At 42.5% G+C, this 25,001-nt stretch overlaps 1 protein-coding gene across 1 annotated transcript; it reads left to right on the top strand.

The window, feature by feature from the left end:
- Positions 1-2,804: 2,804 nt before the first annotated feature.
- On the top strand, positions 2,805-13,634 carry LOC100837877 (ABC transporter G family member 31). Its single transcript, XM_003569597.4, has 24 exons — positions 2,805-3,232; positions 3,834-3,954; positions 4,226-4,314; positions 4,426-4,510; positions 4,757-4,916; positions 4,991-5,067; positions 5,148-5,201; positions 6,811-6,901; positions 6,985-7,286; positions 7,368-7,649; positions 8,440-8,756; positions 8,856-9,016; positions 9,107-9,210; positions 9,484-9,640; positions 9,727-9,846; positions 9,942-10,036; positions 10,363-10,695; positions 10,778-11,068; positions 11,255-11,338; positions 11,415-11,548; positions 11,633-11,860; positions 11,961-12,132; positions 12,214-12,468; positions 13,185-13,634. Exons 1-24 carry the CDS (start codon positions 2,904-2,906, stop codon positions 13,455-13,457), a joined length of 4,314 nt encoding a protein of 1,437 aa, XP_003569645.1. The 5' UTR covers positions 2,805-2,903; the 3' UTR covers positions 13,458-13,634.
- Positions 13,635-25,001: the final 11,367 nt, after the last annotated feature.

The following is a 25,001-nucleotide window of genomic DNA, read 5'->3' as shown; positions in this document are numbered from 1 at the left end:
ATCCATCTCTAGAAGGCCGTTATTGAGACTGCATGCGCTGCTAAACATCGAAATCCGAAAGCCACACGACAAATATCGGGACGAGCGGCAAAGCACTGCGAAAAGACCAATTTTCGTCCCTAACCCAGAGCGACATATATTTCGCCGCGCCGGAACTGCTACTGTAGCTACATGCAGGGAGCCGCTCGACACGCGAGCTGTATGCTGCTGGCTCACTGTACTGCTCTACGCCTCTACGTCCTCCACGGCGATCTACTCCTACTAGTTCAGCTAGGTCGACGAGGTCCACAGACCATTCCACGGTGATCTATCTAATCCATCCATGCGGATCGAATCGATCTACAATTCTGCGTCCCATGATAGAGGTGGACGACACATGCAGGGGTGTGTACGTACGTACGTACGTATACGCCGTGAATTAACGTCATGGATTCATGGGACCGCACGCTAAGCTAGCTGCGCGATCAGGATTCAGGAACCACATGCATGGTCGATCTGGTCCCGTGTACACCTCCTGTTTATTTATTCGGCCGATTAAATGATTTTTTAAAACAAATTTAAATATCTCCAAATTCTATTACTCGTTATATTTTATGGTTCCACTAAATTTTATCCCGATTTAACCACATCTGAGCCATTTAGGGAGGATCGTTCCACGATTTTTTTTTCCTTGTAAAGTGGTATCAACAAATATATGGTGTGCGGAGTATATATACGTGGATCCTTTTTGTACGTAGAAGGGTGAGAGCGCACGGAGCACGTACGTACGTACGCTGTTCCAAACGTGGAGATTAATTGACGATGCTGTTGCGGGGGCATGGATGGAGCCAGGCTCCTCGTCGTCCACTGGTAATTAAATCTGGAATGAGGCTGCTAGCGTTCCGGTCGTGATTAATCACGGCATGCAATTACGGTTGGTGGGCATCGAATGCCGCGATCGATCTGCTCGCGCCCGGCGATTCAACGCCTCAATAATTGGGGGGACGCGTAGGCGATCGATCTCCGGCGTCCGGAGTCCGGATTTCTCCTCTTGAGGATCACATACGGAATCGATTCTTGCCACGATCATTCGTACATTAGCGATTTCTAGGAGGTGTGCAGGCCAGGGACAGGGCACACATGCATGTACGCGCGTGCCCTACATAATTTCCATTTTCAGCATTACCAAGTAATGACTCACTTCGTTCCATCCATACCAAAAAATGTCTAGATATATATAATATTTTATCATTTAATATGGGTCGGAAAAAATACTTCATAATTCGTTTATTAAAGTAGTCGTAATTAGCTTGGCCACTGATGTTCATTTCGTTTGTCCCGGGCAAGAAGAACGAGAGCAGGAATGCCCCTTTGTACTGCCCCTTTTCTGACGGCCCAGGGCGATCGATCGGTGCAAAGGAAAGCAATGCAATCGTGCAACCGTGAATTTGCTGGCGGTATCACGTGAGCCGTGAAAAATACTCCAGAGTATGTGCTATGCACTACTTCACGTGGATTGCGCAGCTGCGCCAACCAGTTTACTGGTACTACATATCTACATACCAGTTCGCTGTACACAGCACCAGTGCACCACGTCGCTGTATATGTACTCGCTAGCTAAAAGTCAGAGGAAATTGCACATTCCACCACACTTTTGCGCAAAACAGTATCTGAACGAATTTTTTGCACTTTTCACCACCTATTGGTCTAATCTGTTGCAGATAGGTTTCAATGGGCTTTTAGGCGAGTTAACCGTGTTTCTGACGGGTAGGGCCCACTAGTCAGTGCCAACGTGGCCAGCCCACTTGCCACACTGGACTATTCAAATATTTTGGAACCTGCAGATCTATAATCGTTATGTGCTTGAGATTTCATTTGGTTGGGTAGGAACGAAATGGAAATCAAAATTTTGATAGTATTTCATTCGGTTGAATTTGAATTTCGGATTCAAAAACCATGTCTTGTCTGCCACATGGATCCGTAGAATACAGTTTTAGAGAAATGATTTCTTTTAGAAATGAATAGGGTTAGGTGTTGTTGGCATGAATATGATTCCATGTTTGAGATTGAATTCTCGAACCAATTTCATGCCAGCCAAACAAGTTGATTCGTTTGAATTCAAAATAAATTTCATGATTCCAGACCAAAATCTAATGAGATCCAAACGAGCTGTGAGGGTATGATTTATGAATTTATCCGGCTTTAGAATTTTGTTGGTGTCAATCAAACCAAAATGAAGGCCGCCGACCCGTATTTTGGTTTTTTTTATGGGAATCAAACCAAAATTGGACTCGTCTTCTTGGAAGAAAAACACAAAGAAAAGTTACCGCGACAGTAAATGGGCCGGTAAATAGTGTAAAAGGCCGAAGTTTGTTTGCATGGGCTGGCAGAACGGGTCCATGACAATTTAAGCGTACTGGCGTCACATACGGGAGGTACGTTATTACGTACGTGTGGCCCGAAGGAACCAAACCGAACGGTCTAAACTCGAAAGCCAGCCTGTCCCCTTTCCCTCCCTCCCTTTTACCTTCCGTTCCGTCTCTCCCATCTTCCCTTCCGCCGGATCAAAAATCCCAACGACTACTATCGAGAGAGAGAGAGAGGAAGGCGAGAAGCAGGAGAGCAGTGCACAGCGAGGAGAGAGAGAGAGAGAGAGAGAGGAGGCGCGGCGCGGCGCGGGGTCGAGCGCCATAAATGAGGCGAGTCGGTGGATCCATTCCAACCTAACCAACCAAACCCGGCCCTATCTCCTCCTCCATTGCCACTGTACCGAGCACGCGGCGTCCCCCCCTCCTTAAATCCCCCCCTCTGCCACCCACCGTCCCCTGCCACCGCCACCATTTGCTAGCCTATACCACTTTTACTACTGCGCTGATTCGGCGGCGAGGGGACTGGCTTGTTAGGGTTTGGTGGGGTGGGGGGAGATGTGGGCGGCGGAGGCCGCGTTCTCGCGGTCGGGGTCGTGGCGGGAGGCGGAGGACGAGCAGGAGGCGCTGCGGTGGGCGGCGCTGCAGCGGCTCCCCACCGTCGCCCGCGCCAGGAGGGGCTTCCTCAGGTCCCCTGCCGCCCCCGCCAACGCCGCCGCGTCATCCTCCTCGTCCGCCGCGGACGACTACGACGCGCCGCCGCTCTGCGAGGAGGTCGACGTCGCCGGCCTCTCCTCGGGCGACCGCACCGCGCTCGTCGACCGCCTGCTCGCCGACTCCGGCGACGCCGAGCAGTTCTTCCGCCGCATTCGCGAACGCTTCGACGCGTGAGTAACCGTGTGCTACAGTATACATTTGCTCTCTCGCATCGTCGTCCTCGTGCGTGCCTTCCTCGGTGACTGTGCGTTGTGCTCTGCTCTGTAAAAGCTTCTAGAAGCTTGCCTGCTCTGCTTCTAGAGGGTCCCCACCGCCGCTCTGCAGTGGCTGACGCGTGGGCCCAACCGTCGCATCAGCCCGGGACACTAGCTGCTGCCGCTGCTGCTTGAAAATGGCTACCCCATGCCTCTCCATGCTGGGCGAAGCTTTGCAGATTTGAGATTTCTTCTCGCGCTTGTTTTGAAGAGAGAAAAAAGTTTCTAGATGCGCATGCTCCAGTCGGGAGCGGCTGACGCGTGGGCCCCGCCGCCCCGACCCGCGTTTTGTTCGCTTGCTTGCTAGTGGCTGCAGATTTGGCGCCCACTCCACTAGCTGATCATGTGTATCTTTTTTTTTGCGCTGGATGATCATGTGTATCTGATGTCGCATCTGCTGCAGCAGCGCCTAGAGTTGCATCGGCTTTGGTTTTCGAGAGTGTAAAAATATTTTTCACACTAGTGCTTTGTTTGTGTGAGACTAATTTTGTTTTCTTCTTCGTTTTCCGGGTTGCAGGGTGCACATCGATTTCCCCAAGATCGAAGTGAGGTACGAGGACCTGACGGTGGACGCGTACGTGCATGTCGGGAGCAGGGCGCTGCCAACCATCCCGAACTTCATATGCAACATGACAGAGGTTGGCCCGTAACCCCATGATCCAAGAAATTTTTGCCTTCGCTCTCAGCTCTCAGCTCTCCTCTAGTAATTCATCTTGTGAAAGTAATTTTACCACAAGGTTTGTTTAATATGGCGTGACTTATTTACCGCCTCAGGCTTTCTCTGTTGGTAATTGGTATAACTGGGGTTTAGGCTGTAAATAGGAGGTCCATCGCGGATCATGTAGGCAAGCACATCAATTGCCGATGTTCTACGGAGGTTCTTACATTTTTTTTTCCTTTGAAATTAAGGCATTTCTGAGGCATCTGAGGATCTACCGAGGGGGGAGAGTGAAGTTGCCGATCCTTGATGACGTTAGTGGGATCATTCGTCCATCAAGGTACACCCGTGCAACTCAGGAGTAACTTGGGCTTTCTGGTACAACAACTAAGCTCTGAGAATTCTCGGGAAAAAAAATCTGATAAATTAGTTGTTTTTTCTCTTGCTGCAGAATGACTCTGCTTTTAGGACCTCCAAGTTCTGGGAAGACCACCTTGCTCCTTGCTCTTGCTGGACGACTTGGTCCTGGACTAAAGGTGTGCCATGTATTAATCAATTAGATTCGGTTTCTTGAATTGTTGCAACTAAAGATGGTGTTTCTATCTGATCAAATTCGACCAAATCTGTATCTATCACTCGATCATAAGACGAGTGATCGATTGGGATTATCGTATAGCCTGAAAATGGTTATCTACCTGATCAGATGCTCACCTCTAAGCCTATCAACCCAGGAGTAACATTTGGATAAATTTATTGTTACTGACTGTCCACACCAATTGTAGATGTCTGGGAGCATTACTTACAACGGCCACCATCTAAAAGAATTTGTGCCTCAACGAACATCTGCTTATGTAAGTCAGCAAGACTGGCATGCTTCAGAGATGACTGTCAGAGAAACTCTGGAGTTTGCTGGGCGCTGTCAGGGTGTTGGAATAAAGTATGGTAGGTCACTGCATCACAATGTCACTGGTGTTGTTCCTGGATAGTTTCCCTTTTTGACATCAACCGATTTGTAGATATGCTCGTTGAACTTCTGAGGAGAGAAAAGAATGCTGGTATAAAGCCTGATCAGGACCTTGATGTATTCATGAAGGTACATTAAATCCAGCTAGCTTTGGACATACACACACTATTACGTTGGTGATTGTATCATCCTTTCCACTACTTTTCCAGGCATTGGCTCTTGAGGGTAAACAGACAAGTCTTGTGGCGGAGTACATAATGAAGGTATGCGATGCGTCTCTTTCACTTGTTTGTTTACTTAGCTTGTCTACATGTTTGCCTTCTTTTACATTCCCATCACTCCCCTCCTTGTTTTGTGTGTAAAGTAAGAGAGCTCACATGAATTAAATGAAAAGATTCATGTAAAACACACGTAACTTCTTCGATAGGAACCCTCCTTGTAATGGTTGGTTTAGTCGTTTCAAACAAGAACTGTGGAGTCATATGTTTAGGATGAAGGAAGGGAATTGGTCTCTGTTATCTGATTGGCTTACTTTGGTTGAGGGTGTTACTTAAGGGGCTTTGTTGCCCCTGTTGGTGTCTTCTGTGTCTATTCTGTACATTTCTCTTCCTTTTGCAATATATTTACCGTCGGAGCCTCTCCTACAGTTTTTCCTAAAAACACACACGTGACTAACTCCGCCATGCAGGGAGGAGCAACACCACGCAGAACCCCACGGTACCTCTCTTTCATATTGAACTTAGCCAACATATGATTGGTCACATTGTTCTTATGACAACTTTTAACAAAGGACACATTTGGCAGGCACTAACTTACTTATGAATAGCTTAGAGCACAAAACAGTCCTCCACGTTGGAAAATCCCCCGCCTGATGGGCTACCAAGCAAGTCTCGAGGACAATAGGTATATGAAGGTCAACCATTAGCCGGCAAGCAATTCCTCCTCCATGCTGCTACAATGTTCCAAAAACTCCCAAGTCTAGCAGATAGGATGGTCACCACAATTTCTAACAATGGTGCTAATACTAACAGTGCTATAAACAACATCACAATTTGCATCAACGTTTACCTTAGTCCATCCCACTTGGAGAGTCGACAACTCCTCAATCATGTTATTAACAGCTATGTCCGCTTGAGGGAGACAACTAGGGGAGGCAACACATTTACCCTTCGCATACGAAGCATTACAATTGCGAGAGACGCCCGTCCACGAGGCGACATAGCTGTCAAGGAAATGATAGATGTCTCAATAGTTTTTCTAATTTGTTGTGTCAATCTCCTTTTTGAACTTCTATTTGTATGAGTAACTTACGGTTTGTGCTCTGCTGCCTTATCTGACACATGTTGCACAAGATAACCACATGTTCCACAAAATAACAGGGTTAGTATTTCCTGCACAGACATTGCACTAGTGAGTCTAGAGCTCTATGTCCACCTGCAGGGGGGCATATCTTCTGCTCGCGTGACATATGTATGCAGGCTAGACATTCAGGGTTGCTTGCCGGGTCGGATTGAACTGATCTTGAAAAGTGGTGCAAAGGGCAATGCAAAGTCAAAAGTCAAAACAACTGATGTTATTTGCAAAGAAATGACAGTTATTTTGCGTAATTATCAAGTCCGTTGGTGCAAATTGCAATTTCTATTTTGAACAGATCTTGTTTGTGTTATTATTCCTTTTCAAGGGTTGCTTATATTTTTGTTTTGTTAGTTTTACAAGTTAATCCACACAGCCCCTTTTTTTTTGTTCTTTTTAGTTTTTAGAAACTAATCTTTCTTTTGACCGAAAACTGTAGCTAATCGTTCTTTGTTTTGTAATATCTTGATTACATGATTCTGGTGAGATTTCTGAATTGCTAATTTTGATCTAGCCAAGATTTTAGGGCTGGACATCTGTGCTGACACCATTGTTGGAGATGAGATGATCAAAGGAATCTCTGGAGGACAAAAGAAGCGCCTAACAACAGGTTGATACATGCTAATACTATTTATAAAAGATTCACAATCTTCTTGTGGTGTTCTTCTATGCTAATATTGAGTGCTTTTGCAGGTGAACTGCTAGTTGGATCTGCTCGCGTTCTGTTCATGGATGAGATTTCTACTGGCCTTGATAGTGCAACCACATATCAGATTATCAAGTACCTAAGGCATTCTACACATGCTTTGGATGGCACTACAATCATATCCCTGCTGCAGCCGCCTCCAGAAACTTATGAGCTATTTGATGATGTTATTCTTATATCTGAAGGTCAAATTGTATACCAGGGGCCACGTGAACATGCTGTTGATTTTTTTGCTGCAATGGGTTTCAGGTGCCCTGAAAGAAAAAATGTGGCCGATTTTTTGCAAGAAGTAGGCAGCTCTACTCTTTCTATGTTTGTATATTAATGCCAATTGGGTTTACCTTGCATATTCACGTTTTTTTTGTTGCAGGTTTTGTCCAAGAAAGATCAACAGCAATACTGGTGTCAGTACGATTATCCATACCAGTTTGTGTCTGTATCAAAATTTGCTGAAGCCTTTAAAACATTTGTTATTGGTAAGAGGTTGCATGAGGAACTAGATGTGCCGTACAATAGAAAGCGTAATCATCCTGCCGCTCTTTCAAGATCAAATTATGGTGTCAAGAGGCTCGAGATTCTGAAGTCCAACTTCCAGTGGCAGCGTCTGCTAATGAAAAGAAACTCATTCATCTATGTCTTCAAATTCATTCAGGTATTTTCAACGAGATTCATCTTGGAGATTAGTACCATGCCACTTCACATAAATTAGCCAATTTGATTGACCTGCACAATTGCAGGGGTGTAGTAGTGTGGTATACTGTAGTCTTCGGCTTATCAAAAGAATTTAATATTAAAATTTATATCTCATACAATTTATATATCATACAACATACATTTGAGATATTTGATTTCTCATTTAATTAGACATGTAAAAGTGATGACTGAATTATAAGTAGTGGTACTTACGTCCTTTTTATTTATTTTAATTAATATATCAGTATGATCCACTATGAAATGTAAGCAATTATAATTAAGTTCACCAAGCTAAGGGTTCGATTTTTATATGAAGAGTTCTTGCAATTGTTATAATTCCATGAAAGGGGTTAAGAGACTATTTCCGTGAGAATTTGTACCATATTCCTACTTTTCCTTAGCAGTCTTAAGTGAACTGCCATTAGCTTCCCTTTGTTATTATTGTTTTTGGCGATTTAAAGTGGTTAAAACTGGCTCGAAATAGAAAGATAGGGCTATATTGGAGTTATTACAAATGCTAGCACCGTTTCTGAGTTGGTGCATGAATGTTATTCTAGTTATATCCAGTCATAAGTTTTTTTCTATTTTCGGGAAACCCAGCAGGAGCACTGCCTGATATGTAGAGTGTACTATATCTTCGTATTTTGATTAAATTAATAACACATGCTACTATCTATTGTCAGTGCAAGTTGCCCTGACTTCTGTTCACAGCAAATGAAAGATGTTCTAACATGACCTTTTTGTGCCAGCTTCTACTTGTGGCCCTTATCACAATGACAGTTTTTTTTCGAACAACAATGCACCATGATTCAGTTGATGATGGGATCCTTTATCTTGGAGCCCTCTATTTTGCAATAGTGATGATTCTGTTTAACGGCTTTACCGAAGTCTCGATGTTGGTGACAAAGCTTCCTGTTCTTTACAAGCACAGAGACTTGCACTTCTACCCACCATGGGCTTTTACGCTTCCCTCTTGGCTCCTGAGCATTCCAACCTCACTTATTGAATCAGGAATGTGGGTTCTTGTAACATATTATGTGGTTGGTTATGACCCCCAATTCACAAGGTAACTGATCCCATGAAATCACTTTGTTCATTTTACTTTCTGTTCAGAACTTTCGAGATCTTTATATTGGAAGATTGATCTTAGTTTTTCCGCGTGCAGATTTCTGGGGCAATTTTTGTTGCTTTTCTTTCTGCATCAGACATCTTTGGCTCTTTTCCGGGTCATGGCATCTTTGGGCCGAAATATGATAGTTGCTAATACCTTTGGATCATTTGCTTTGTTAGTTGTTATGATCCTTGGAGGATTCATCATAACCAAAGGTTGAATTCTCTGAAACATCATGAACTAATTGAGAGTATGTTTCGAAATTATATGTCTAATATGTTGCTACGTGTTCCTGACTATAACAGAAAGCATACCGGTCTGGTGGATTTGGGGTTATTGGGTATCTCCTATGATGTATGCACAAAATGCTATTTCCGTAAATGAATTCCATGGACGTTCTTGGAGCAAGGTAACACCTGATTCCACTCCCCTTTCGAGGATGTCAATGAAGGAACATCATGGGAGCGGTCTGTTATATTTTCTTAATTTGGTTGTATCCAACAAACGGGTACACATGGATATTTGTGGGTGCAAAAATGTGAAATCCCAAGTTACTTAAGATATATTATATTCTTCTTGTGAACCTACAATAAGGCATTTGTAACTAAAAAATTTCTTACTAGACATACATAGTTCAGAATTTGTTAGAATGCTTATTCTACTTTATTTCGTTTAATGGCAGCAATTTGGAGACCAGAACATCACATTAGGTGAAGCTGTACTGACTGGATATGGATTATTCAAGGAAAAATATTGGTTTTGGATTGGAGTTGGAGCATTGTTAGGTTACACGATTGTTTTGAATGCCTTATTTACATTGTTCTTGACAATTCTTAACCGTAAGTTTACACTACTTTATTAGACCGAAATAACTTGAACTTGTTCAAAGTAGTTTCTCATCGTCACTAGTGATTTTCCTCCACAGCAATCGGGAATATGCAAGCTGTTGTGTCCAAGGATGCAATTAAACACAGGAATTCTAGAAAGAAGAGTGACAGAGTGGCCTTAGAGCTGAGATCTTATCTGCATTCAACTTCACTAAATGGTAATGCTTGATGAGTGAAATATTTGCATACAGTTCTCATCACAAGGTATTTTTACCATTTACTAATTGTGGCCCCCTAATTGACTCTGTTCCAGGGCTTAAGCTCAAGGAACAAAAGGGCATGGTGTTACCCTTTCAACCCCTTTCTATGTGCTTCAAGAATATCAATTACTATGTTGATGTACCAGAGGTACGTCAGAGGTGGCCCATATGCATGACAAAAAATGTTTGAAAAAACTATCCCCTACGGTTCACAATAAGTGATGTTTTGGACATATCTTTAAATCAAACTTTTAAAATTTTGACTGCCAGTTTAATTTTAAATATTTAGATTGAAAACTTGACTGCCAATTTAATTTAAATAGATTTGTCTTGAAAGGTACTTCTGAAATATTACAATAGAAACTAGTGCTCAACATTACATTTTGAACATTGTGCCAGTGTGCAAAAAGTCACTTATTTGTGAACTGGAGGGAGTATATGATTCGTGCATTCATAATCCACTTTTGCTAGCAGGAATTGAAAAAACAAGGTATAGCAGAAGATCGCCTGCAACTGCTTGTTGATGTTACTGGAGCATTTAGGCCAGGGATACTAACAGCTCTTGTTGGAGTAAGTGGTGCCGGTAAAACCACCCTGATGGATGTTTTAGCTGGCCGGAAGACAGGAGGACTCATAGAAGGAAGCATTACTATATCTGGGTATCCTAAGAATCAAGAGACTTTCACTAGGATATCTGGCTATTGTGAGCAAAATGATGTTCATTCACCTTGCTTGACCGTGATAGAGTCATTGTTATACTCGGCATGCCTCCGGTTGCCTTCTCATGTCAATGATGACACTCAGAGGGTAAGCAATGGCTGAAACTCTATGTTTTCTGTGCCAGACATTGTCATATTACCCTTTTGATCCCTGCTGGTTGTTTTTATAGGCTTTTGTGGAAGAGGTGATGGAACTTGTTGAGCTGAATCCGCTAAGCGGTGCTCTTGTTGGCCTACCAGGAGTAAATGGTTTGTCTACGGAACAACGTAAAAGGTTGACGATAGCTGTGGAGCTTGTGGCAAATCCTTCTATTGTGTTTATGGATGAACCCACATCAGGATTGGATGCTAGGTCTGCAGCCATTGTGATGAGAACTGTACGAAATATTGTTAATACAGGACGGACAATCGTGTGCACCATCCATCAGCCAAGTATCGACATATTTGAGTCCTTTGACGAGGTCATTTTCTTTACAGAATATCTGTTTTCAACAATGAATATGACACCTAAATTATTCTCATTCCAGTCTTGATCTACGAATGTTTCGTTGATCTTAAGATACCTACATGATTTTACCTTGAACCAGTACGTACTAAGATTAACCGTCCACACCTCTCCTAACTTGTGCATATGCTATGCTGCTCAGCTTTTGTTTATGAAGCGTGGAGGGCAACTCATATATGCTGGCCCCTTGGGTTCCAAATCACGCAATCTGGTTGAGTTTTTTGAGGTATGCTGTGCAGTCTGTGTTTTCTCACTGAAGAAACTTAGACAAGCCGCCGTACTTACATCCTGTTTACAAGCAGGCAATTCCAGGAGTGCCTAAAATCAGGGATGGCTATAACCCTGCTGCATGGATGTTGGAGGTCACAAGTACTCATATGGAGCAGATTCTTGGAGTGGATTTTGCTGAATACTATCGGCAGTCAAAATTATTTCTGTAAACACTAGTCCCTTGTAATCTCACTACATGTTTCACAGTCACCTTTTCACCACTAATACATGTTTGTGTTTTGCATTTCAGGCAGACCAAAGAAATGGTTGAGACCCTGAGCAAACCGACCAGTGAATCGAAAGAGCTCACTTTCTCTACCAAGTATGCTCAACCATTCTGTGCTCAGTTTCTTGCATGCTTATGGAAGCAAAACCTATCATACTGGAGGAATCCTCAGTACACTGCAGTTCGATTCTTCTATACTGTCATCATTTCCTTGATGTTTGGGACGATTTGCTGGAAATTCGGCTCTAGAAGGTATGTCCTCTGATGGTTCTGACATCAATAATTTTCCGGCATACCTGTACATGGTGGTCTTCCCAGTGAGCTGATCATAATTTCGTTTTATAATTGCCAGGGAGACCCAACATGATATATTCAATGCCATGGGTGCCATGTATGCAGCAGTACTTTTCATAGGAATTACAAACGCAACTTCTGTTCAACCTGTGATTTCCATCGAAAGATTTGTTTCATACAGAGAGCGAGCTGCTGGAATGTATTCAGCATTACCTTTCGCATTCTCTCTGGTAAATTTCTGTTCCCTCAGCACATTTATGTTTAGTGTTCATATACGACGGTAGAACTTTTAACACATTGTTCTTTGGCAGGTTACAGTGGAGTTCCCTTACATTCTTGTGCAGTCACTTGTCTATGGTACAATTTTCTACAGTTTGGGCTCATTTGAGTGGACAGGAGTGAAGTTCTTGTGGTTTCTCTTCTTCATGTACTTCACTCTGTTGTACTTCACTTTCTATGGGATGATGACAACGGCGATTACTCCAAACCATACGGTTGCGCCTATCATTGCTGCCCCATTCTACACGCTATGGAATCTCTTCTGCGGATTCATGATCCCGAGGAAGGTATGGAAGAAATAGCACCACCCCATGATTTGAACCCAACATCAATCCTCTTGCTGACTTCACAAAACCAACCGCTAACTTCCTTTTTCCTTTTGACTGCCTGGATCTGATTGAATCCTAGGGTATACTTTTTATAGTGAAGGCCTTTGGGAAAATCAAATATGATCTTGTTATCTTATACACCCATGACCCATTGTTTTGCATCAATGATTTATTTATTTGGGGGAATTTTTTGAAGTGCACAATATCCAACCAATAATTGGTGCATTGTCCTAAGATTATTTTTTCTTTTTTTCTAGGGATCCTAAGATCTGTTATTGTTTGCGTTCTAGAGTTGAATGCGTAATTTCATGGAATATAATAGGAAATTGGTCGGGCAAATTGGTTGTCCTAGGTGGGCCCTAATATGTTTGGCTGGCCTGTATAGAATGCATCAGGCCATATGGGCTTTATACATCAGTGATGCAGAACCACGTAAGCCTGAACCACTAGGCTTGTCAACTTTTCTTTTCCTTTCCAAAGAGGGTATTCTTCTCTTATCCAGGCTGTGAGTGAACAACCCAGATCAACAAGCACATGAGCACACATTCTCGTGGTTCTGTCCAACATTTGCAAGAAAGAAATTTATTTAATTGATCCTTAGAGTATATATATTCAGCTCAAGTAGCAGCAACTTGGTGAATTAATGCTGATACACGCTTTTATTAATAATGCAGCGCATCCCAGCGTGGTGGAGGTGGTACTACTGGGCCAACCCGGTGTCGTGGACGCTGTACGGGCTCCTGACCTCCCAGTTCGGCGACCTGGACCAGCCCTTGCTGCTGGCCGACGGCACCAGCTCCACCACCGTCGCGGCGTTCCTCGAGAGCCACTTCGGGTTCCGGCACGACTTCCTCGGCGTCGTGGCCACCATGGTCGTCGGCTTCTGCGCGCTCTTCGCCCTCGTCTTCGCGCTCGCCATCAAGTACCTCAACTTCCAGCGCAGATGATCAGCTTAATTAAGCCAAGCCAGCAGCAATGTACCTATAGCTAGCTCGAATATTGCTAGTTAAAATTCATACTATATATCAACACGCCACGCACACTGTACAATTAAGATACTTGCAGTACATGGATGGACCTTTTGCTCGTACGTAAAATTAATAATTTTCTGTCGCGAGAGGTGAGATGTATAGCCAGCCCAAGACTCAGACACTGATGATGTATCGATGGATCTGGACCCTTGACAGAAGAAGAAGAAGGAATGAATATATCCGCTGGGCATTTGCCGCATCCAGGAGGTAGAGCTAAGCGCGCCTGTGGAAGGTCGACACCTGGCCAGTCTTTTTGACCGCTTCGGGCGATGCAGATCGGTTGTCCGTCCTCCGTCCCCGATGCCCTTTTGGACGTAGCAGCAGCAACTGCTACTTGCTTCCAAGGACTGACCTGACCGTCCAATGCGACCCGAGAAAGAAAGGCAGACGAGCTAGAGCATCTATCTCCCCTCCCTCCCTCCTTCCTCTGCCAACTGCACTACACTACTCCAGCAGTAAACTGCATGCACTCGAGGTACGCGACGCAAACAGATCGATCAGGACACAGAGGCCTCCCAGCACGCAGAGCTTTTTTGCATGCATTTCGTATCATCATTATATATCTTTTCTTCCTTTCTTAACAGTTGGGAGAATATGCCTGCATGGCGGTGGAAGGGTGGCGTTTGTCTCGTTATCTATCCGGCGGACGTCACGGAAGACGGCAACGGCGGAGGGAGGCTGCAGCTAGCAGCGAGGACAAACGGTACGCCAATACCGAAAACGCTTGTCCGGTTGCTAAGCTTGGCGCGCGCCGCCGTTGGTGCCGCGGGCCGGGCCAAGCTAGCCAAGTCCGGCGTATTATATTTGACCCCCAACTTGGGCTCTTGTGCACGCATGCATATATGGCTAAAGCTTAGCGGCCGCAGGGTGAGTGAGCGAGTGGGAGAGAGTGACAAAGAAGGGGATCACTATGGAGAGCGCTGCGGCTTAGGCACGTGGATTGGCCTCCAAAGAGAGTTCCAAAATGAATGCAATCCGATCCAATGGTGGTCGGTGGGTCGGTGTAGCCGCCAGTACGTAGTAGCAGCTAGTGGTCCTTGACGACCTTTGGCGCGTCCATGGCGGCGCCTGGATGTAGTGTAGGGGCCAAGGTAGCCCTTCTTCCTTTGCCTAGTCCATCCACCCATCACCTTCTTCGGATTTGTATTTTGGGGCCGATCGACGGTGCGGCCGTTTGGTTAATTGCCAGTCCGCGCGCGGCCGGCGCGTGTACGTACGTATGCCGGATCGACCACGGCCGGGCATTCATGCATGCAGGCGTTCGGCACAGGGCGCGATGCACACTCGAGTGCACTGTCGTGTCCCCAGTCAGTCAGTGACTCGGTCAAGTGACTGTGTATCGTCAGCGGTCATATATGGACAACTTTGCCCGGCTAGATACGGTGGACCGATGAGATCGATCGAGCTCCCCAAGGCTAGCTTATCCCGGCCGTCTGTGTACGTTCATATGCATGCATGCTTAGATGCTCGTATATTTTTAGATTTGATCGTCTAGCTAGACACATATCTATATATCCATCTCAGTCCAGTCCAGTCCAGTCCAGTCCAGCGGCGACCGATCGAGGAGGGCCTGGCAAGTGTGTGCGGCTGCATGCAGGGCCAGCCGCGCAGCTGTCAGTAGCCACGGCCGCTACTGCATGCAAGGGAATCATAATGTATGCATGTATGATATACTCTATGTATTTTTTGAACCGGATATGTATGATATGTATAGGTAGCTACGGGACTACTATACCCATCTATCTGGCTGCAGGCTGAGAATAATCGGGATGATCATGATCATGATGATCGAGCTCATCTGTTACCGCCGGCCCACACTACCGCTAGATGCTTAATTCGGTCGGCATGCAGCGGCTGGGAGCCTGCTGGGAGTGATGACAAGGATCGAGCGGCTGCGTGCCGATCCTCTCAGCACCCACATGAATCGATCAGGCCGTAGAAAAATTAAAACGGCCGGGATCGGTGCTCATATATCGTGCATGCGTCCATCCACATGCATGTATCAGTATTTTTGTTGGTTGAGGTTATAAGCAAAAGTCTAAAAACTCAATATCAACGCATCATATTCATAACTCAATCGACGAACGGCCAAAACACGTCGGTTGATCTTTGACCTAAAAATAGACGACTTCTCACCGGCAAAACCGATTTTTTTTAGTATGCATGTACGCGTGTAAGTGTATGTGTTCATGTACATATACGTCGATCTGCACGTGTTTTGTTAATTTGTTGTAAAGCGGTACGTACGTACGTGCGAGCGTGCATAATGTGTGCTAGATGCCAAGACGCGGTCCAAGAGAAAAGAACCAAAGAAAGACCAACGCTAATGCCAAGGAACCTCTCGCTCTCTCGCAAAGCACCAACTTACTTAGCTAGGATCGATCCATCCGACAAAAAGCAAAAATTATACTACAACCTGTCCATGTTGAAAATAGGACAGACTGCACAGACCGATCGACACCCCTGGTGGTCTATCTGCAGGCCTTGGCTTATGTCAAAGATCGGGCGATCGATGTATATCTCAATTATCTTTTCGGCTCTTCTCTAAGCACTGCCCACAATCAGCCGGTTTTTTTATGTTTGCACTTTGCGGTGTTCCTTCTGTAGTCTCCATGCTGGATTAATCGCAAAAAGAAATCTCCCTGGCTCTTGTTTTCTTCCCAACCAGTCCAAGAAACTTTTTCGATAGCAATTCCCCAGAAATAACCAGCCTGTGAAAACGCCAACATTATTAGAAAATTCCAACATTTAAGAAGTACTTGCATGTAGCGTTTAAGAAATAAATACTACTCTCTCTCTCTCTTTATAAGATGTTCTAGCTGTGTCTAAAATTTATTTTTTTAAAGTTTGACCAAGTCGACAGAAAATATGTATCCTCCATCTACAAAAAGATGTACTAAGTTTGTCAAAATTTCGATGTATCTGGACATAACTTAATGTATAGATGCATTCAAATTTAGTCAAAGTTGAGACATCATTTGTTGGACGGAGAAAGTACTAGTATTAAGTTAGTACAAAATTTGAGACACTTATTATGGATCGGAGGGAGTATTAAATAAGTATACTATAAACATGCATAGCATGACATATTAATAAAACTATTTAAATTACATTATAGATGTTAGTAGATTTTTCTATACTTCAGTCAAATTTTAATAAGTTTGACTTAATGCAAAGTTAGTATATCTTATAAGAGACGACAGAAGAGTACCATACATCAAAATTCGCCACATCTACCATATAGGCTGCAAACAAAGAATATATATAGTGGCGAATAATAAACAAGTCATCCTCATATATATATACCTGCTGGTCTCTTGACCACTCACCCCCACCTTCTTTGCCACCTGGCATATATGTGCATATGCCCAGACATGTGAGATAATATCGCATCTGCTTTTATCCCCTGTTTAGCAGTGGAGGTTAATCCACATCGTATTTAAGCTAAGATTTTGCAATTGGATCATGTCCCTCTGTCTAGTGCTTTGTGGTGGCACAAAAGGAAATAAAAGGGGACTAATGCTCATGCTTATGGGGCCCTTGCTGGATGAAGAAGCTACAAAGAGATAAGAATGAAATGGCCAGTTTTATACATGTTTTTGGCTTATATGGATGCAAGTGAATCAGTGAGATGACATGCCCAAATTAATGGGGCACTTGACGAATTGAGTTTGTCATTTTGCCCCCTCCGTTCAATGCCTTGATTGCGATTGACAATGATTTGTAACTCTGGATTTTATTAGTAGTTTTAGCCATTATTAATGTTTGAAGAAAAGTCTCATCGGAAAGAAGAGTGAAGGCAACAATAACTATCTGATGCATATTTACATGGGACGTAGCTTTTCTTGGGGGTACACTTGGGAGCATATTAAACATACTTTTTGTAGCAACCCAAATTGAAAATAGCGTATCGACAAATTTGTTCGAAAGATCAAGAGGCAAGAATAAAGTAGAACAAGATCATAAAACTGATTGTACATGCATGGAAAACACACTTGCACGAAAAAACCCAAAGACGCACGACACTGATATTCACTATATTAAACCATCCACTAGAAAATATTTGCTGAAATTCCTCGAAAACATATTTGCTGAAGAAATGTACTAATTACACACACCGACAGAACTTTATTTAAACAACGAATATTCAAAGAACTCGCACCGAATTTTCATGCCCGGCCTTGACTAATCTACGGCAGTAAGATGCAAAAGGAGGTCAAGACAAACAGAAGGAAAAAATGCTCTAGGTATAGCTAGGCATACTATACATCCTCTAGGATTTCATCATGATAGACAGCACATTTTCACAAACATATCCCGACTGCTTTTCTTCCACAGCGATCGCTTCACATTCCCAATGACAAAATGTCCTGTCCCTGATCTATGGTGCTTGAGAAGCAACAAAGGCCAACATATGTCTCCTCTTCTCTTGCCAAGCAAAGGGAGTAGTACCCTATACTTGAGAGCTATGGCTAGCTCTAATGTGTGTTATTGTCCTATACTTGAGAGTTTCTAACACTAACATGGCAAAAAATCCCGAGTGCATGATTCTTGCATAGCATTGTTCATGTGCTATATAGATGCGCATGCTATAGTTTTCTTTGTTTCTTTCTTTCCACTGAGCTCTCAGTGATGATGGAGGTTGTGTCAGCTAGGAGACACTATACTCCAACCCCTCCCTATTATTTCTCCTTTGTATCTAGCTAGCACCCTCCAGCCTCACCAAAGGACATCACATTACCCCTCGCCACCCACCACCCTCACACACTTTGTCCCAATGTTCCCTAACCCTAGCAAGCTATGCGTGTATGTATGTGTGGAAAGGTGCAGCATGTACAAATGCTTCCACCGGTGAGAGTTTGCTCCATGGACCATGATTACTATGATCTGTATATCTGTATGCATGCATATCTATAGTCGATTTTCGGTCACATGATAAATGTTTGGACCTTCGGTCGATGTTGGATTGTGTGCACGACCGGGGCTAGTTGTTGAGCTGATCAGAGCAAGTTGTTAATTAATATGAGAAATGAAGACAATATATATTCAATTCCTGTGTTCATAAATTTCAACACTACTGTTTGCGTATTGTAAAAAAATTATGTTGGTTGCTCGACATCGTGTGCCATCCACATGGAAGGTAAAACTTCCTAGTTCCACAATTTGGCTTGTCGTATTTTCCTGACAATGTCCCTAGACAATTTGTGTTGGAGTCTTGTTGGAATGCCCACATGTTGACCTCCAACCCTCCTTAGTTCAGTGATGTGATTTTAAAATTCTAGTCCATTTTTGAACTAAGTAGGATAATATCAGGGTCACTTTTTTGCACCTCTCCACGAACAGGTCTACGGTGCGCACTCACTTAGTTTGAGCAGTAATTGCAAAAACAAAATTCAATGAATTTAAAAATATAAGTAAATAAACGTGTAATTGTTTGAGCCTTTTATATATATTCTATTTTTTCGTAGAAAAGAAGTTCATCTGTGTGGTTAAACAAAACAAATGTGTCGCTCTGCAAATTTCACTGTGGCTCTTTTCAACAGGAGATGACAAAAATATTCTTTTTCCCATGAAAAATTGTTGGATCGACAACTCATGCTAAAGTCACTCTATGTTGTGAGCAAGCAAGATCAGATATGGCTTAGATTCGATTCCCCAAAACAGAAAAAGGATATTGGGGATAAAAAATGGCTTTCCATATATACTACTGGCTAGCCAGCTATGGGACATGGATGTGGTGGCATGCAAAGGCTAGCAGCTAGCTATATATTGATAGAGCGGACCCTGTGTCATGCTGCATGTTGTGTAAAAGTTGGCGTCTAGCTAGCTAGTGATTGATATACACTCTGATCAAGTAAAGACATAGTAGCACCGTTTTGGTTCTTAGGACCGAAACAAATAAAAGATGGGAATTAACAAAGGTTAAATCCGGCCGGTCAGACGTTGATTTGTCCTTGAGTGCTGGTGGTGAATCGTCTAGTCACCATGGCTTTTTAGCCTAGCCAAGCCCAGACAAGAGGTGATAACTGACAAGATCCGTGTATATGGATGCGCTCTTGATAGTTTGCGTATCGATCGAACTCTGTGCGAAAAAAGAACTATAATGATCGAACTCCGTGTATATGGTAAAGTCTATGGTTAATTAACAGGCCATGTGGGTAGCCATTTGTAGCCACTGGGCAGTTCAGTGCAAAATTCAGTCATGATTGTTGTCTTGCAGAGAGAAGTGCGTTGTCCAATAAACGACTTCGATATTACAGTGCATTATCATAATTCATTGGATAGGACATGTGCTGTCTATTTTTTTAGGTAACTCTTCCTATACTTGATAGTATTAACTTAAGGCGAGTCAGAGAACACCACAGCACCCGATTACAACTGGGACCCGGAAAGGGGAAAATATTAAATCCAAGGATACACGTAAGAAACCATCTTTACGACGAAAACTCTATGAAAACTATATCGTAGAAGTTTTAAAAAATAGCATAAGTTGGGGAAGTCATGTTCTATATACGTGTTGAAGTCCAAACTCAATTTTTTTTCGACACAGGGAAAAAACAAATTCATCATGAATAACGATTAATTCGTCACTGCGTGAAACTATTCATTTATATATGTCTCTTTTCAATTCCTTCATAATGTGATCGAGTTTGGACTAAAATTTTTACATCCTTGTAGAGTATCACACCTATGCCATATGCTATTTTAAAGAAAAACTTCTTAAAATGGTTTCTATGGAGTTTGCTTTCTAGTTTTGCAAGAATAATTTTTCACCTAATATTTCACGACAAACGTATTTTTATCTTGTGAGAAGTGAAAACAAGTATGATTTAGATCTAAAAATTAAATATTAATTTTATTTTGTCCAATTTCGAAATTAAGATACAGAAAACCATTATTCATTAACTTAGTGCTAATAACACATTATAGTTAATGGACTATATTAGTACTACGTACGGCTAATGCATGGTGTGTCACTCTCACCTGGCAAAGCATCTAGTACTAGCTTAGGTAGGTTTTGCATGTCCTTTTACCAAAACAAGAAAACCACATGAATGAATTTCTGAAAAAGAAAATCCCATGAAGATACCCCATAGGCTTTGACTACCGAAAGCAAATAATCTTGTTGCCAGGGGCCGGCGCCCGACAGCGTCACGTACCGAAATTAGGGATGCGGTGTAGGATAAGCCTTTTTGCAGGGGATATTAGTGACAGCATTAAGCACCGTGCACTAAGGAGGCGAAATAATTTAAAAAGGTACTAAGATCGATGGATCGATGTGTAGATTAGGGTAGGCCACGTCGTACGTACGTGCAAGACCCCTGCACGTATGTGCGCAGGGCGGCAACGGTTTTGATGGGAACTGATTGCACAGCCAGAGCCTTTGGATCGATCAGCTGGATGGATGCTGATTCGTTACCAACCGAATTGAAACTCCATTTGTCTGGGCCTAGATAACGATTTTAATGATCTTAATCAGCATGGTACTCCAGATAGTGTGGTGCTACTTTCTTTCCTGCTTAATTTTTCCTCTACAGAATCGGTTGTCCACGTGCTTGGTTGCCGTAGGGTCTGTTTGTTCAATGCCCTGTCACCAGAGCTCAGGCCCTAATTAAATTGTACTGAATTGAAGGGGACGTATTCGATCAAAACCTGGTAAAACCATTATAAAATGTTTAAACAATTCTAAAAAAATAGTAATATGTTAGAGTAATGCTCAATATGTGTGTAAAATTTCATGTCCAAACTCAATCTCATTTAGCGGCAGTGAAAAAAACAAATTCAACATGAATAGTGTTTCTTCGCGATGTCACTATTCACCTATATAGGGTATTTCTCTTTTTTATTCCTTCCCAATGTAATTGAGTTTTTACTTGAGGTTGGCATGTTAGTGGATCATTACATCTCCAACATATGGTATTTTTTTAAATATTTTTTAAAACTTTTAAACATGATTTTTGCGAAGTTGGCAAAAATAGGTTGGTTTTCACTAGAGATATTTCCCCGTATTTAAAACCAGCTATATGGAAAGATATACTCCATTAATTGGTATGTGATGAAGCACTCTAGTAGTATTTACTTGCTTGGATTTGTATTCGAAAAAAGTTTTCAATGGTATAATTTGTATGCCACCTTTCTGTTAGGACCTGTTTGGGATGTTGTGTTTTTTTCTGTGTGCGAGTGTTGGCATTTAGTTTAACTTAGGCTCATCGACCACCCTAAATATACAGCACAAAAACCGCCTTTAACAATGTTGCCTTATGAAATCCACCTTCTATATACTCCGTATTGTGCAAGGGCCTGACAGTGACACTGGACAATTTGAAAAGAAAAGCCACATCTTATCCATCATATATAATCTTGTCTCTACCTTCGCCTATTATATATTTGGACCGGCGTGGCAAGGAAAAAGACCATCAATGCAGCCATAGGTGTTTCAATCCTATCTGGAAAATAAGAAACATGTAAGCAAATATGCTTTCTTGTTGGAAATGTGAGATCTATTAATTATACAGGGTTACAACCCCTAACGACAGAAGATGCTACTTTGGATGGGACATTTTCGTGCCATAAAAACCCGAATCTCTTCTACGAAAGTAGCCAATTCATGAGCAACCCTTTTCCGCTCTGTATTACAATAAGTGATCTCAACTTTGCCTTCCGCAACACTCTCATCCTCATCAATTAGGAAACAATGGCTACAATCTGTAGCTTTCCTATCAAAAGTGTGCATTAATTTTTCTTCTTATTGACCTTAAAACATCTTGCCAGATAATATCAGGATTCTCTGCGCGCTAGTTAATCGGACGGGAGAGAGCACATGTAAGTGTCCTTTCGGACAGTTAGCTATAGCTGGACTTTGCCGCATCAACCAACAAGATATTCCACATATTAGGTACACGCTACATCCTTAAGCTACTTAAACTTTAAGAACGCTTACGTGGTTAAAAGACAAGCACAGAGACAAAGAGCCATTAGCTAAGCTAATGTGTCTACACATAAGCCAGATGCTAAACATGAGGACGTGTGACGAGACAAAGCGCAAAATCTCTTCTTGTCGCATTGTGTGTGCACAAAGCTAGCTCTTAATTGTTAATTAATGCGTCTCAGCATCTAGCTCGCAGACCAAAATAATGCAATCGCTTTCGTTTTCGGTGTACGTGACCTACTGTTCTTCGGAGGATCGATCAACGTCACAGAAAACAAAAATAGAAAATCAACTCTGTAGGTACCACATCGCCAAAAATTATCAAAACAGATATAGAAAAGCGTTCCGATCGATCGACAGTTCGACACCATCGGCAGTTCACAAATTAAGATGCATAAAGGGTTCATTGAAAACTAGCATCAAACATTAATTCGAACTTGATATCTGCGATGATATTCATGCATGATCGATTAATTAGTCGGTATTTGGTATTTCTTAGGTGATTAAAAAATGATATATTTTTAAGTTACCCCTAAAAATCATCAGATCTAACATATGTGACTCGGGCAACTCCAAAAGAGGTAATCGAGATGATTTTGATCAAACGGTTATTAATGGACCGAGAAAGAAAAAACGACGTACTTCTAAGTTATTGAGGAACAGATACTCTCTAACTCTTAAAAAACATATTTGAGTTAATTGTATATACTACTCCGGGCAAGTGCCTAACTAGCTAGCTAAAAGACAGCATGTTGATAAACAGTAAACAAAATGGTAGGAGAGGAGAGATGCAGCATGATGTTTTGTTTGTGAGGGGATATGATTCCGTGCAACATGTGAAGATTCTTTCTCTTTTTTCAGGTGGCCGGATGGATGGCGCCAACCATGGAGGCCCATAGGATAGGAGGAGGTAGCAAGCAAATACTAGCAGTGCTCCACTGCATGCTACCAGATGTTTGGACAAGGAATGCCCCAAAAGAACCATGCAACCCTGTGCGTTTTCTACTATTGGACAGGTTGTACCGCCGTTTGCTGATAGGTTCGCTGTCGCAATGCGGTTGGTTAGAGCTGCAAAGGAAGGAAGAATATATGGTGCATGGCTGCATGGCCTCTGTGGTATACCGTACTGATCATTGTGTATACGGATGCAGTAATTAATACATATATGTATGCATGCCTTGTGAATGAGATCTTTGGCAAAGTTGAACTATTTTATTAGTTACTTTTTAGTTTATTTTAATTTCAAATATTCAAAATAATTGTAATTTTAAAAATACTCTTCTGGTTAAAGGGTTAAACAAAGCTAACAGAAGAAAACTATTACTCTCTCCGATCCATAAAAAGTGTCGTCCGTTTTGTATTAAATTAGTACAAATTTTGTACTAAGCGGATGACACTTTTTATGGATCGGAGGGAGTAGAAGACTCTTGTACTAGTTAAAAAGTAAAATTTATAAATTAATCCCCTCAACGACCAATCATTAATTCGACGTTTAGATTAATCATATGAAGGTGAGATCTCACTGTGGGGTCCTCTTACATATAATGTATTATCAGCCATCTAGTTTTTTCATGTCAAGACAAGAGCACGGACAACCGTCCATGCCAATTTCGATTCGCTCTTCATATAACTTATCCCACGACAATTATTTTTCAAGTTTTCTTCTTGTTTTGTACTTTTGCAATTTGCCCAATGGATCGGTGGGTGGACGCATGAGATCGGACGATGTGACCAACAAACGTAGCACAATCGGCTAGGTGTAGCTCAGAATTCTTGACATGTATATATTTGGAGCTAGCTAGCGTGGATGATTTTTATTTTGTTCCTAAAGAAACTGCGAAATACCATTTCAAAATTACGTGTCCTTGTCCGGGTAAATGCCAATGAGCATGGCTCATATGCGAATTCAGTTTTAAGGCATGAAGTGGCAAAAACATGTACACAAGAGAGGTAAGTTAGATGAGTGTATTAACGAAGAGATAATTTTACCTCTGTTTTTTGCCAAAGTGTAAAAATTACCCAATTTAATACTCCGACTTTATTTTCTTTCTGGTTCTGCCTCTTGGGTGTGTACTAGTCTTTTTTTTTCTCTCGTTTGGAACCATTTTTTTTTACCTTGACACCACGGGCCCACATGTCAAGCCCATACTACGTGACAAGTAGTCCAACATCCCACGTCTAAACATAATGGAACACAATTATAGAGCACTTTCGAGACGACAGTCCTATCTCATTCAGCAGTGATCGAGCAGTAAATTTCTATGCAACTGAGGTGGCGGCGCTGTCGCCAGAGGCTAATTTTGAGACGACCAAGCAGCCGAGGATGAAATCTGCCTAACAACTTGCTCGTTTTGAGTATTTTTATCCCACGAACAGAATCATCTCCAGCTAGATCTCCACGCATGCCACTCTTTGGGGCGTCAACTATTTCCATATATATCCTCAATGATATTTTTATTTTAGAAAGTCACGTGTGAACCTGTGTGTGCAAGCCACACACAAATATCACACATTTCTTTTAAGTTTATCCT

The sequence above is a fragment of the Brachypodium distachyon genome, chromosome 2 (assembly GCF_000005505.3).
Source record: "Brachypodium distachyon strain Bd21 chromosome 2, Brachypodium_distachyon_v3.0, whole genome shotgun sequence".
Classification (NCBI taxonomy): Eukaryota; Viridiplantae; Streptophyta; class Magnoliopsida; order Poales; family Poaceae; genus Brachypodium; species Brachypodium distachyon.
This window is presented reverse-complemented; position numbering and strand designations above follow the sequence as displayed.